This window comes from Typopeltis vanoorti, chromosome 1, assembly GCF_054136105.1.
Source record: "Typopeltis vanoorti isolate ZY-2024b chromosome 1, IOZ_Tvanoo_1.0, whole genome shotgun sequence".
Classification (NCBI taxonomy): domain Eukaryota; kingdom Metazoa; phylum Arthropoda; class Arachnida; order Uropygi; family Thelyphonidae; genus Typopeltis; species Typopeltis vanoorti.
In genome coordinates, this window is record NC_143549.1 from 64,365,504 (window position 1) to 64,381,461 (window position 15,958).

Sequence of the window (15,958 nt, forward strand, 5' to 3'; positions counted from 1 at the left end):
TCCTTTTTCTATAAGTCAGTATCCTCTGTAAGCCTGAATTTGTTGTCTTATTCTCACAGTTTTAGCAAGTTTTAGCAATTTTTTCCACTAAATTTTAGTTCCCTGTCCACTATAACACCCAAATCTCTTACTCCCTTCACTTCCTCCAATAGCTCTCCACCAGATGTATACTCTACATCCCATCTTTGTTTTACCAATTTTTAAACATTACACTTTGCAATGATGAACTGGTAACCCCACTCTTGTGCCCATTCAATGTCTACTGAAGTCCAACATATGCTGTACTTTTCATAGTTCTTTCTAGCTTTGCATCATCTTGCAAGAACTGAATATAACCATTCAATCTTTTCCCAATATCATTAACATACAGAATAAACAGAAATGGCTCTAAAACAGGCACACCACTACTGACTTTCTTATTCTGAGATTATTGCTCGCCCATATTCGGAGAGATAGTCTCTAATCCAATGAAGTAATCTGGTTTTCCAACCCTATTCAGTCTAGCTTAACTATCAGTTGATCATTTGACAACCTATCAAAAGCCCTTATAAAATCTGAGCAAATCCTTCCTGTCCATCAAAGATAATACCACTATTGTCAACCCAGTTTTGTATCCTGGATCAACACTATAACCACAACACTTGACACTTAGATTGGAGTGTAATTTGAAGCTTGAGTTCTGTCACCTCCCTTATAAAGCAGCACAACCTTACCTTCCTTCCACTCTTTTGGAACTTGACCCAATGTAAGACTCACATTTTAATATGTTTGCATGTTTAATATTTTTAATAACTGTTTATAGTTATGCCAAGGCAAGTGTCAATGCCGTAACAAATTCCCTCACAGATCCCAAAGATTTTAAATTGACTATAACTTTTTAACAACATGTGGCAATGAGTCATTGCCACATGTTGTTAAACACATTGCCTCAGTATAGCTTCCCCTCCTGTAATCTGCTACTCAACGCCATAGACGACAGGCTGTTGAACACAAGCAAGTTTAGTGTGCAGAGGTGTAAAGTGTGCTGAGGTCCACCAGACCCCCACCTTACCAAAAGCGTGACTATATTTACTTCCAAACTGTAAGTTGTTTTCATGTATATTCTACTAAAATATTATTGTTACTGCTATATCTTCTATATTTTTACATACCAACTATAAGAAAATACGTTTTCGTAAATATTTAGAGGGTATTTTAAGAATAATATCTTTTTTTACCAGATGAGTTACGAGCAGGAAGAACAGAGGTTATGTCAACTTATAGATGACAGTTTGACAGACGAGGAGCCATTTAGTGGAGATGATGATAGCGAAATTGATTTAGAATTAGTCAGTAACCATGAGTCTGCTACAGAACAAGACTGTGATGAAGAATCTTCAGAGGAAGAATCCACAGAGAATTCACTAATATTGATTAAAAAGATATGGATTTCTATAATACACTACATCATTTGGGTGGGTCTGTGGGACTCCACCTTACCACTTTTGTTACATTTTCCCACCTCATCAGTGCCAGGTTAATAACCACTGCTCATTCTGCACCTTTCCCAATAGTCATCTTCCCTGCCTGTTCTTTGTATTCTTCATGAACTGATTATTACCACTCATCTATGTTGCCTCGATAATGCCTTCTTTCTCTGTACTGCATGCTTAAAATCTGCATTCACCATTTAACACATTCCTTATCTTATGCTATTCACTACAAATAGATTTGCTTGAATGATAAATATCAGGTTTTAACTCTTTTTTTTTTTTTATTTATTTATACTAGGTGTATTTCCTCTATATGGTTATCAGCATCATCAGAAGGTTGCTTAACATAAGTAAAAAACCAAAAAAATTAAACTTTTCTAAAAAAAATGAATTGAGCGCCTTTAGAATTTTGATTATTTTTCTTGATGCATTGCCAACTTAGGAACAGATACCATGCCTTTGTAATTAATTTTTGGGTATTTACGAGTTAGTTCATCAGAAAATAAAAGTTTCTGTTAGTACCTTTTACGAATATCCATTTTTGAGGAACTGATTAAATACGATTTGAAGTTCTTGTTTTCATTTCATTTCATAATTTTTAATATATTTAAAGATCTATTTTTCAAGATTTTGATTATACCTAATTTTTGTTGAGAGTGATGAAATGATTTTGTCAACAAAAACATTGCAGGAGGATTATCATTAGAAGTCTATGAGAAAGAAATTCACATAGGCAGATACCTACAATCCTCTCAGGATGCCATCCTCATCCAGACACATTTTACATATTCCAAGAATTTTTGGGTGAATGAATTCAATCAATGCAACAGTTTTGTTCCTGTTGTTTCTGATATCTCTATTATTCATATGCAAACATAAAAACCAGGTTCATTTCTAGATCTATAACAAGTTTCACTGATACCCTTTATTAAATGTGCCTTCTGCATTCCTTCCTTGAGTCATTTCTCTCTCTCTCTCTCTCTCTCTCTCTCTCTCTCTCTCTCTCTCTCTCTCTCTCTCTCATTACCTATTCCAGTACCCTCTTCAAACCCAACTTTTCCCCCTACATTCCAGGTCATCCAATTCTTGCATAGCTGAGTTTTCAGTGTTTTCCCCAGTTCTCTGATAAAGACAACAACATAGGATCTTGTTTGACTAGTCAACACCCTACCAGCATGATTATAATTCTTATACTAGAGTTAGGATAGTGAAAATAAAATGTTGTTTTAAAATAAAATATGATGGTATAAAAAAACTAATTTAGATTTTATTTTAAAAAATCCTTATAGGTGAAGCAACAAACGAAATAAAAGAAGTAACATATGCTGAATTACACAAATCAGTAGCACTATATGCATCAGCACTCAAAAATGCTGGAGTGAAACAAGGTGATGTAGTTGTAGGTAAGTTTCTGTTACTTAATAACTACTCATCTTTATTTTTTCAATTTATTTAAGTCAATTTATGGATTATTATTATATGGGTATCTTCATGGCATCAAAAGATTCATTGAGGTTTACAATAATCTTTATACACACAATACCTATCTTACCTCTCCTTAAATTAATTTACTGTCAGAACACTCAGAACTACCTCTGGCAATCATTTCCACCCATTCACTACTTTCCAAACAAAAAATCTAGTCTACATATCCTTATTAACCACACTCAAACACAACTTCCAGGTGCGACTCCTAGCTCTCTCTCTCTCTCAAGATGGTGGATCCTTTCCACCATCTTGCAATGTTGGAAAGGAATAATGGAATAGAGATGCACTTGGTAACTGGCCCAGTGTCATATTGTCCCTTCACCAATGTATAATGATCGTGTGTTTGATTATTATATTTTAAAATATTTATGATACTGTTTAACCTTGTAATCATGAATATTACTGTATTGCATTAATCAACTGGAATTCAGGCAAACCGAGAGGCTACCTCTCGATTTGCTACCACTCATCTTGATCAAGATGAGTTAGTCCTCCACTTGAACAAGCCCTATCATATCAAGCTCTATCTTATTATTCAGGCTGGTCTGGAATTTGGTGAGACTGCCTCAAGGAGCAAACACATAAAAGATGCTGCTTTTCCTAAAGATCATCTCTTTTTACTAGACATTTTGCAGCCAGAACTGACAGATTGCAATTGGTGACAAATTTCAGAACTTTACAGTCTCCTCTGCTATGAAGCAATGAGCTGCCACTAAAAAAAAACACATCACATCTATAAAAATAGCAATATATATATATATATATATATATGCTGTGTATATTTTTTTTATATTAACAACTAATGTTTGAAGTGATGTTTTCACGTATTTCTCTGTGTAATTATTTTGACTTATATTTGTAGGTTATGTAACTAATATCCTTCCAGCAGCAGTAGCAATGATTGCAGCACAAAGTATAGGAGCTATATGGACAGCTGTATCTTTAGAATATGGAGTCACTGTAAGTTTTCAGACAAGACATTTTCTCTTTCCCACTTATAATAATATACAGTGGTACCTTGGATTACGAGTAACTTGGTCTGCGAGTGTTTTGCAAGACAAGCAAAAATTTTTAATAAATTTTAACTTGATAAACAAGCGAGGTCTTGCAATACGAGTATTACCTACACACTTTGTTTGCCGAGCGTCACGTGATCACAAGCCGCTCGGGATGGTGGGTAATCGTCTCGCATGCTTGGTCTCATTCGGCATACTTCATTCATATAGTCAACATTCGTGCTAGTGTTGTGACCACGTGTGTGTGCGTAAAGTATTTTTTTATTTTGTGTCCAAATGTAGTGACTGTTCTTTATTAACTGTACTACAACAATGGCACCAATGAAGAAAAGGGTTGAAAAGGAAGGTGGTAAGAAGAAGGAGATGATTACGGTGGAAATTAAGAAGGAAATCATCGGGAAGCATGAACAAGGTATGCAAGTGGCCACCATCGCAAGATTTTATAAGAAGTCTACGTCAATGATTTGCACAGTATTAAAGAAGAAAGAAGAACTAAGGGGGCTAGATTTAGCAAAGGAGTCACGAGAGTATCAAAGCAACAGCCACGTATTCTGGAAGATGTAGAAAAGTTACTTTTGGTGTGGATAAATGAGAAGCAACTAGCAGGTGATACTATGACCGAGAACTTAATCTGTGAGAAGGCAAAGGCCTTGTACGCTGACCTTGTAAGTAAACTGCCAGGTACGTCTACAGAAAACGAAGAAGGCTCCATGTTGTAATAGGTTTCACGGTATAATAAGAACACAGATGGTTAAGAAAATAACTATTTATTAACTTAAAGCTAATATTTCACTGGTATTATATCCAGCATCTTCGGAGCACACAACACAAAGTTTGTTACAAATGTAAGACAGCCACAATCTGGTGTAACAGTGGGGGCTAGTATAAGTGATTGCAGCGTGCAACACAAGACTAAAGTCCTAATATGGGCCATCTAGGTTAAAAAAAAAAAAAAAAAAAAAATCAAAGTTTTGAAATAGTAATCAAATATTAGATTTAAAAAAAAAATTAAAAAAAAATTAAAAACTGATTTTTTTTTTTTTTTTTTTTTTTAACCTAGATTGCACCATATTAGGACTTTAGTCTTGTGTTGCATGCTGCAATCACTTATACTAGCCCCCACTGTTACACCAGATTGTGGTTGTCTTACATTTATAACAAACTTTGTGTTGTGTGCTCTGAAGATGCTGGATATAATACCAGCAAAATATTAGCTTTCAGTTAATAAATAGTTAGTTTCTTAACCATCTGTGTTCTTTTTATACCGTGAAACCTATTACAACATGTCTGATGAACACATAAGCCTATCCACACGAAGAAGGCTTTAAGGCGAGCAGGGGATGGTTTGATAACTTTAAAGGGAGAAGTGGCATCCATAGTGTTGTGAGACATGGAGAGGCTGTGAGTTCGGACGCAAAGGCAGCTGAGGCGTTCGTTGCCGAGTTCCAGGAGCTAGCGGTTTCCGAGTATTACCTGCCGCAGCAAGTGTTTAATTGCGATGAGACGGGGCTTTTTTGGAAAAAGATGCCAAAGAGGACTTACATTACAGCAGAAGAGAATGCAGTGCTCTGTCACAAGCCCATGAAAGACTGTCCCACCCTCTTGCTGTGTGCTAATGCAAGCGGTGATTTCAAAGTCAAGCCCCTGCTCGTGTATCATTCTGAGAATCCACGAGCCTTCAAGAAATGCAAGGTGCAGAAGAGCCAGTTAAACCGTATGTGAGGTCCAACAGCAAGGCTTGGGTCACTTGTATCTTGTTCGTTGAGTGGATTAACGAGGTCTTCGGTCCTGCAGTGAAGAAATACCTTTTAGAAAAAAAAATTGCCACTCAAAGTCTTGCTGGTTATAGATACTGCTCCTGCTCATCCTCCAGGCCTTGAGGACGACTTACTTGAAGAATTAGAGTTCATTAAGGTCAAGTTCCTTCCTTTCAACACTGCTCCATTACTCCAGCCCATGGATCAGCAGGTCATTTCAAACTTTAAAAAGCTTTACACCAAGGCACTATTTCAGCGATGCCTAGAGGTGACCGAAGGAACTAACCTTACCCTCCGAGAGTTTTGGAAAAATCATTTCCACATCGTAAACTGCGTCAAGATCATCAATAAAGCCTGGGATGGGGGTCACCAAGAGAACCCTTAATTGTACTTGAAGAAAACTGTGGTCTGATTGCATTGGGGTTTGCTCATGAACAGGAGCTGCCAGTTGTCGATGAAATTATGTCCTTGGGGAAGACCTTGGGACTGGAGGTGAATGAGGATGACATTCAAGAGCTGGTGGAGGAACATGGACTGGAGTTTACCATTGACAAACTGATGGATCTGCATCGCGAGCAACTACAAGAGGTTATGGAGGAGATCTTGTCTGAGTAGGAGGAGAAAAAGATGGAGACATCCCTCTCTTCAAATGAGATTAGGGAGGTGTGTAAAATGTGGGAAACAGTGCAAAATTTTGTAGAAAAGCACCGCCCGAGTAAGGCTGTGGCAGTGCGAGCGATGAATCTGTTTAACGACAATGCAATGTCATATTTCCATGAAATCCTCAAAAGGAGGCAAAAGCAAGTATCATTGGATAGGTTCCTTATTAAAGTCACACAAAAAGAAAAAGAGTCAACAGATAGCAGTGATTCTGTTAGTTACAATGAAAGTCATCCTATCCAAGGCAATTACTGTAAAATGTAATTGTAATGTAATTAATAAATTCGATTACTTTATGTATATTATTTAAATAATAAAAATATAAAAAAGGTATATATATATATATATATATATATATATATATATATATAAGATATACAAAGGTATATGTATTTTGTATTAATCATTTTTATATGAATATTTTTGAGTTTTGGAACGAATCATCTGAGTTTCCATTATTTCTTATGGGGAAATTCGCTTTGATATATGAGTGCTTTGGATTACAAGCACGTTTCCAGAACGAATTATGCTCACAAACCGAGGTACCATTGTATATCTTATTGAATTATATACAGACACTTAAGTAATGGATCTCAAAGATTATTCACTAAATCACATTTAAAATTTGATTCAAAACCAGTTAATTTCATCTTTGTAGTGCCCCTTTATTCATCATATTTTACAGCATCTATACATTTTATGGTTCCACTTTGAAAAACTGTTCTTTCATGCTTGGGCTCATTAACCATTTTAGGATGCATTTGTACTGAGATTTCAGGACATCACAGAAAAAAAAAAAAATATAATATATATATATATATATATGTTTGTGTGTGTGCTTAAAATATATATAATATATATATATATATATATATATATATATATGTTTGTGTGTGTGCTTTCTTCCTTTTTTTTTTTTTTTTTTTTTTTTTTTTTTATGTTGGGTTGGGTCCATACATGAAAGATTGATTGGTCAACCTATAGCATGTTAGTACTGTGTATGGGAAGAGAATCAGGAAACAAGGAAATAATTCACATTGGATTTGAAGTCCCGTGCATTATATTTCTTGGGAAACACAAGAAGGAAGGCTGTTCCACAATACAGTAGCAGCAGTAGGAATGAAGGAGGAGAAAAGAAGCTTGTTTATGATTATGGAATTTGACTGCTAATGGATTATTATTATTATAAATATTCAGACCTCCATGGAGTCAAAAGATTCATCATGGGAGGTCCTTCCTAAGACATAAAGTCTGTCAAGACTCATCGAGGGGAGGCCCCCCCCTGAGAAACACAAAGGCTATCATACCACTCCTTAAACTCATTGACCGTTCTCTCTCCCACCACTCCATCAGGCAATGCATTCCACGGCTCAACCACCAAAGGATGCTGGGTGATAGTTGCACATGTTTCAATGGATTTGGTAGAGAAAGTGGGAATTATTGATGTTAGTTCTGATGAACATTTGGCATGGAAATATTTATAGAAGATGCAAGCAGTAGATACTAGATGCCTGTGCAGTAGTGATTGGAGTGGGTTGGTAAGAGATGAGTAGTCAATAAGTCTGACTGCTCTCTTCTGTACTGTCAAGTATTTTTAGGGAGTTGTGCAAAATGTGTAAGCTGTACTTGATAGATTGGCAGATTTTTGATTTGTACAGAGTTAACAGCTGTTCAGGATAAAGTAATGCTTTGAAAAAAATAGGAATCCTAATTTTTTGGATGCTGAGGAGGCAATGGTTGTAATGTGTTTTTGCCAAGAGAGTCTTGATGTCCAAGACCCCATTGAAGAATGGTTTGGAGATCAGAATTTTAGGCTTGTAGAAGTTATTGTTTTATGAGTTTATTTGGTGGTATATTTAGTGCAAGGTTTGTCAAGTGAAAAAGATGAATATATTTTACCATCATTGGCAAAAACTGTGTATTGAACTGGTGGTCAACTGGAGTAGCTCATTGATATGGAAGAAACAGGTGGGTGAAAGGACTGAACCTTATTTAATCCCAGCATTAGTTGCTTTAGTTAGAAGATAGAGAACCATCACACACACAATGTGCGTCCAGTGAAAAAACTGGTGTCCCCGTTGCAGACGTCAGGGGGACTGAGAAAAATGATGAAAGCTTACAGTACAGTTGGAGGAATGCCATCAAGGTGAGGGGACTTTCTGGTATCTAATTTGGATTAATAGGCCCTTATGCCAGACCTGGTCAAAAGCCTTGGAGATATCTAGTACAACCATTTGGGATTTGCCAAACTTTTCCATGGTGCTTATCCAGTGACATAGATGAACATATCACCTGTTAAATGGCATTGGTAGAATTCAAACTGGTGATCATTTATTACTTGAGTAATTTCAAGATAGCATAGATGTTGGCTGTTTATGGTTCTCTCTGTTACTTTAGAGAGGAATGAGGTGAGAGAGAGAGAGAGAGAGAGAGAGAGAGAGATTGGGCAATAGGTTGATGGTTAAGGATATATATAGCCCTTCTTGGGAATAGGTTGGACATGGGCTAATTTTCAGGGTGTAGAGTAGATGCCAGTGGAGTAGGAGAGCATAAAGAGATGACATAGAAGTGGAGTCTACTCTGGAGCACAAATCTTCAGTACAGTTGGAGGAATGCCATCAGGGTGAGGGGACTTTCTGATATCTAATTTGATTAGGATTTTTCTGATCATTTCCTGGTGAAAGTTTAGAGGAGAGATTGAGTGTTAAATAGTTGAGGGACATTTACCAAAATCATCTATGCAGGCATTTAAAGAAAAGTGTGATGCCAGGAGATTTACTTTCTGTGTGGATGATGATGCAATTGATAATGTGGGTGCAAGAGTGGTGGGAACAGTGTTGGACAAAAGTTGTGGCTAACTGCTTTGGTCAGAGACCAGAATGCATGGCTGCCATTTTGGCAACAATGCAGGTTTCCTCTTTTGGCTCTTTGGAAATCAGTTTTTGATGCATTGATGATTTTCTTGTTTTGGGTATTGGTGTAAGTAAGAGAGAAGGCAAAGTTCATGATGATAGCCAGTTGTAATAATACAGGCAGCCTTCAGTTTACGCCTCGCTTCCGTTCCTGAAAAGATGGGCGTAAACCAAACCCAATTTTAATAGAAGATACAAAGCTATGTTCCACGCAGTCAAAAATATGCACATGAAGTATGTGTAACATTATTATATTTAAAGCTTTGATAATACATACATACATATTTTTAAAATAAAATTATTAATAACGAAAACAAAACAAAATTATATGTTGATGATAGCTGATGAGCTGCAGCCAAGGAGAATAGAAGTTGAATTGCAGGATAGAGAAAAGAGCACGTTTGAGGCCATTTGGTGTGAGATTGTGGCTAGCAGAACAAAATATACAATTGGGTGCTACTATAGACCAGGTGATGGAAAAGATGGTGGTGATAGTATGCATAAGCAAATAGAAGAAATGAGTGGAAGGAGGGTAATTATTATGGGAGATTTCAACTATGGTAACATTGATTGGAAGGAGGAGAGGACACATGGGAGGAAGCAATTGGATTTTATGCGGTTATTAAGGGATAACTATCTGCAACAGCATGTAATGGAAAATACTAGTGGTCAGAGAGTGCTTGACCTAGTAATTGCATCTGAGGATTTGACTGTAACGAATATGACCACATTGTCACCAATTGGTGAGAGTGATCATAGGGTCTTGACCTGGGAGGTGGCTAAAGGTATGGAATTTACAATTAAGACAGGGCACATGTGGAATTATTGGGCTGGAAAGTATGACAACCTTAGGAGTTTTGATTGGTTCAGTGCCATGGCATGTACAACTGCAAGGACTAGAAGTTGATAGTGCATGGGAGGCAGTTAAAAAGTGTTTGCATGAAGCAATGGCTGACTGTATATCTAGAGTCCGAATAATAAATCAAGTAGAGGTTAAATGGATGAATAACACCATTAAGCTTGAGCTGCAAAAAAAGAAACAACTATCGAGGGAATTTAAGGAGAAAGGTGAACGGCAGGCACATGAACGGTATAAAGCGCAGGCCAGAAGGGTAACGAGTGTGGTAAGAAAAGCAAAATTAGATTAAAAAGAACATTGGCCATGCAGGCTAAAGAGAATCCTAAACAGTTTTTTCGATATGTTGCAAGTAAAAGGAAAAATGTATATGGCAGAATGATTTTAAAGAATGCCAATGGTAGGAAGGTAACTGAATCAGTTCATATGGTTGAGTTACTGAGTGAGCACTTTGCAAGAATATATCATCCAGGTGGTGACATTACAGAAATGAATGAACCAGTAGATTATACGGAAACTGTGGTGAATGAAGTGGAGGTGAGTAGTCTATTCATAACCTCAATGTCAATACATCTGTGGGATTGGATGGTATACCAGCTCATGTCGTACGAGAAGCGGCTAAAGAATTGTCAGTACCCTTGACCATTTTATTTGAGTCTCGGGTCTGGGTTAGTCCCAAGGGGGTGGAAAGAGGGGAAAATAGTTCCACTGCATAAAAGTGGTTCCAAGACTGCTGTTGTAAATTACCCACCAATTAGCATATCAGGAATCATTGTCAAGGTCTTAGAGAAATTAGTCAAGAAAAGAATACAGGAGTGGATAGATGAAAATGGGATTCTGTATGGGGGACAACATGGTTTTGTGAAGGGTAGATCATGCCTCAGTAACTTGCTCACGCTTTATAACATAGTGACGGCTGAACTGGATAAGGGTAATCGGTTTACAGTGATTCTACTGGACCTTGCCAAGGCCTTTGACAGGATACCATATGGAACCCTAATCAGTAAACTGGAGCAGATGGGAATGGATATAAGGTTGGTGAGATGGATAGGAGGGTGGTTGATGGAGAGATACCAGAGAGTGGTTTATTCAGGAGTTGAGTCTAAAAGATGTCTTGTGACTAGTGGTGTGCCTCAGGGCTCTGTTCTTGGACCACTGCTTTTCAATTTGTTCATCAATGATATAGGAAAGGATCTGAGAGGAGAGGAAGTGTTCATTCACTTATTTGCTGATGATGCAAAGTTGGGTAGTGCAATCATGAGTGCACAGAATGTCAAAATTTTACAGGATGATTTGGATAGTTTGGAGGACTGGGCAAGGAAAAATGGATGTCAATTTAATGTGGCAAAGTGTAAGGTTATGCACTTTGGGGTGAAAAGAATAGCAGCAGTATATCACATTGGTGGAATCGTACTCCAGGAGATTGATGAGGCCAGGAATTTGGGAGTACTGGTGGATAGGGAATTGAAGTTTAGTGGGCACATTGCAAAAGTAGCTAAATCAGCTCATCAAATCACTTGGCTTCTGAAAAATACTTTAACATGCAGAGACAAACAAGTTGTTGTTCCTCTGTATGGAGCCTTGATAAGACTCCATCTGGACTACTGTGCCCAGTTATGGGCACCAGGGTTTCTTCGTGATGGGGGGAAGTGGAGAGGATCCAGAGACGAGTGACCAAGATGATAGCAGGTCTGTGGAATGAACCTTATGAGAATAGGATGAAGATTTGTGGGTTGCAGAAATTAGTCGATAGGCAGAGGAGGGGTGATATGATTGAGACATTAAAATTACTGAAGGGTTTCTATAAGATTGACCCAGAAGATATTTTTGAAAATAGGACTGGTGGTGATAGGACTAGGGGCCATGCATGGAAGCTGGGCAAGAGTGTGGTTGACAAGGGGGTTAGAGCTAGGTTTTTTACTTGGAGAATGGTGAATGAGTGGAATAAGCTTCCAGAGTCTGTTGTGGGTGCTACGACTGTGAATGAGTTCAACGCAAGGTATGATAGATATGTGAATGTCGAATAGTTGTTCTTGACATGATTTTAGGGCCTCCCTCGAAGAGTCTGTCGACTCCTTGGAGTTGCCTGAAATAATAATAATAATAATATACAAAAAATATGAAACTTCGAAACGATAATACATATTTCTGTGTTGAAGTTCCTGGGTTCGGATCACCCGCATTTTTTTTGAAAAAAATATCTGGTGCTGCCTAAATTTTCTTTTTCTTTAAGAAGTCCAGTGTAAGGTTGAATAGATGCAATTACACTCCTTTTTACGTTCACACTCTGTTCCCAATTGTGGTCTATTTTGCAGAGTTCATCAGTCAATGTCTCTATGCTTGCAGGATGTGCTGTGAAACCGGCCATTTTTATACCTCTCAGAGGACATTCATCGTTTTCTTTCTCCTCCTTTGTATGTTGACATAATTGTTCAGCTAAATCTTTTAAGTCTTCATTGGAAAACGGTTTATCATGGCTCTCTAAGACTTCTGTCACATCTTTATCTGTAATATCGTCCAATTCCACCTCTCACACAAGCTTGCTAATGACTTCAATAACATTCTCCTCTTGTTCTACTTCCTCGAAGTCATGCATAAATGCTGGAAGAAGTTTTTACCATGCTCCTTTTAAACACTTTGCTGATACTTCATTCCAAGCTGCCTTGATGTTGTTAATGCACCTCAAAATGTCAAATGACTGCTGATAGTTTTTAATAGTTTTTCCTGAAGTGTCCAAGACACTTACCATTTCCATAAATGTTATACGGAGGTAATAGGCTTTGAAGATTGATATAAAATCCCCTGATCCATCGGTTGCAAAAGCGATGTTCTGTTTCAGGCATGTAAACAACATTGACATCCAATGGTGTTCTTACTCCAGAAAGGTTTTGAGGATGTCCAAGGCATTATCCAAGAGAAGCAATGCCTTGGCTGGCAAATTATTTTCTTTACAGAAGCAAAGCATGGTAGGACAAAAATAATTTGTGTACCAATCTATAAAAACAGCTTGTGTAACCCAAGCTTTCTTCTTCCATTTCCAATAGACTGGCAGCATGGCTTTTAGACCCTTGAAGGTGCGTGGTATCTGTGAATGGTACACGAACATTGGTTTAAGCTTCAAAGTTCTGGAGACATTTGCACCTAACAAAAGCATAAGTCTATCTTTCACAGCTTTAAAACCTGGATCAAAACATTCTTCACAGGAAATTAAGGTGCATGATGGCAATTTTTTCCAGTAGTGCCCAGTCTCATCAACATTAAAAATGAGATCAGGAAGATAACTTCCTTTTTCTACACAGTCTTGAAATTCTTTAGGAAAAGCAGCTGCTGCCGCATCTGCACCTGCCACCTCACCACATAATTTGACACTATGGCACTTTCTTCAAGACTTAAATCACATGAACCAACTTTTGCTTGCTAAAAATGTTTCTTCGCCTCTGTCTTTTTATGATCCTCAAAAATTGTTTTTGCTTTCTCAGTTATAACAGCCTGCGTCAGAGGAATGTTTTTCTGATTCAAGTCATCCACCCATAATGGTAATAATTTTTCCATTTTTTCATGAAGTTTACCCCTGTTATAACTTACATGTTTTGCATTTAGTACTGCCATAGATTGTTGCACAGACTGTTTTATTCTATCTGCATTTTTCATAATTGTAGTAACAGTCAATGGAGGTAAGTTCACACTTCTACAGACATTAGCACACGTCTGCCCATCTTCCATTCTTCGAATCACCTCCATCTTCTTTTCAAGTGTGATTGATTTCTGCACCTTCTTAACATCAAGTTCTGCTAACTTTTCTGCATTTCTTTTATCAGACATCAATTTACATACATTATTATTATTATTATTATTATTATTATTATTACACGTATCTCCATGGAGTCAGTAGACTCATCGCAGGAGACCAAAACTAGCAAAACAATATCTGTCATATCTCTTCTTGAATTAATTTACAGACGAAGAGCTCACAACTAAGTCAGGCAAAAAACCTTGTTCTGACACCCTTGTTAACCACACTCTTCTTTAATTTCCAGGGATGACCTCTTGTTCTTCCATCACTATCACACAGCTGAAACATATCCCCTGCATCAATTCTATAAAAACCTTTCAGTAATTTAAATGTTTCTATCATATCCCCTCTTCTTTGCCTATCAACCAATCTCTGCAATCCACAAGCTCTCAATCTATCAATGTAGGGAGCATTTTTTACATCACTCACCAACTTGGTCACTCTTCTCTGAACCCTCTCCACAGCCTCCTCATCTCCAAGGAATCCAGGTCACCAGACCTGAGCACAGTAATCCAAATGTGGAAGTATCAATGCTTTATAAAGGGAAATAATAACTTCTTTATCTCTGGATGTCAGTGTTTTCCTCAACAACCAGGTACTCCTATGTGCAATCTTGGACACCTTAGCAGTGTGTCCCCTGAACTTCATCTCCCTATCTACCAACACCCCTAAGTCCATAGCCTCATCAATCTCTTGGAGTACTGTTCCATCAATGTAGTACACAGCTGGTAATCTTTTAATCCCAAAATGCATGACTTTACACTTTTCCACATTGAACTGACATCCATTATCTTTTGTGCATTCTACCAGCTTGTTTAAATCATCCTGCAAACTTTCAATGTATGCTCTACCCAACTTTGCATCATCAGCAAACAACTGAATATCTCCCTGTAAGCCATAAATTGTATGTATGTAAAAAAAATTAAATAGAACAATTAGGTAGATTCAACAGTAAAACTAGGTTTGATACATATACGTTGTAGTAGCTCAGTAAACACTCAAACACTAGAGCGCCTGCTAGCGTCATTTCTAAGTCAGACCACACTGCATTAAGAAAGCACGCACAGGCATCCAGCATTATTGTGAATTGGCATAAATTGAACCGTCGTAAACTGATGGCGGCCTGTATTGTTTCTTCATTTGTACAGCCTTGGAGAATCAGGACTTGAGTCTGTGCTATTGGAAAAGGATAGCCAGTTGACTACATTCTTGCTAAGTTTGCAAAGATGGCCCCTAGTTCTCCCACAACCAGACTTTTTCTGAAAAATTTTCTCTGTATTAATCTTGTAAAAGTCCTTCACTAATTTATATATATATATTTCACAATCATATCCCCCCCTTTTCTGCCTGTTAACCACTTTCTGTAACCCATAAATCTTCAACCTGTTCTTATAAGGTTCGTTCCATGCAGTGGTGAGCTATGGAAATTTTAAAAAAGGGCTCGCATCATCGAGCAAAAAAAAAGCCTTATTTCACACAAAAACTTTATTAATGCATCTTGTGTACAAATGCCAATCAAAAAGTATGAGGGAACAATCAACCTGTAAAGGCTATCATTTTGAAACAAATATTTCATGATCTAAACATGAAATATTTGCACACAATCATCTGTGTTAATTTATCTTACATAAGAAAAACATTTTTTAACTATCATAATATAATAAGAATAAAATCTTTTATAATTGACATATGCAATAGTCCACATTTTTTATAAACAAAATAAAATTGTTTTGTTTGCTATAGAAATTTTTATGACAAACAATTTATAAATAATAAATAAATATTATCTAAACACAATAATATCAAAATATGTTATATTTCTCTTTTGTTTTTATACTTCAAAGTGAAAATCAATGGTACCAATCAAGGGGCATTATTTATGTCCTATTTATTTATATGTGATTACCAAAAATAAATAAATAAACTGTAAAATGATAGTAACAGTAACTATAATATTTTATTTAATAAAATCACTTTCGAGATAATTTTACATGAAAATCCACA

At 37.0% G+C, this 15,958-nt stretch overlaps 1 protein-coding gene across 2 annotated transcripts in view; it reads left to right on the plus strand.

The window, feature by feature from the left end:
- LOC150110047 (acetoacetyl-CoA synthetase-like) overlaps positions 1-15,958 on the plus strand; it is a 515,069-nt gene that overhangs the window by 57,096 nt on the left and 442,015 nt on the right. For both annotated transcript variants that reach the window (XR_016548138.1, XM_090390896.1), the window contains exons 5-6: positions 2,762-2,875; positions 3,823-3,920. Coding sequence is in view for 1 of the 2 variants with exons in the window: in XM_090390896.1 (XP_090247022.1) it covers positions 2,762-2,875; positions 3,823-3,920 (212 nt within the window). In the remaining variant the exon portion in view is untranslated. The remainder of the gene's footprint in view (positions 1-2,761; positions 2,876-3,822; positions 3,921-15,958) is intronic.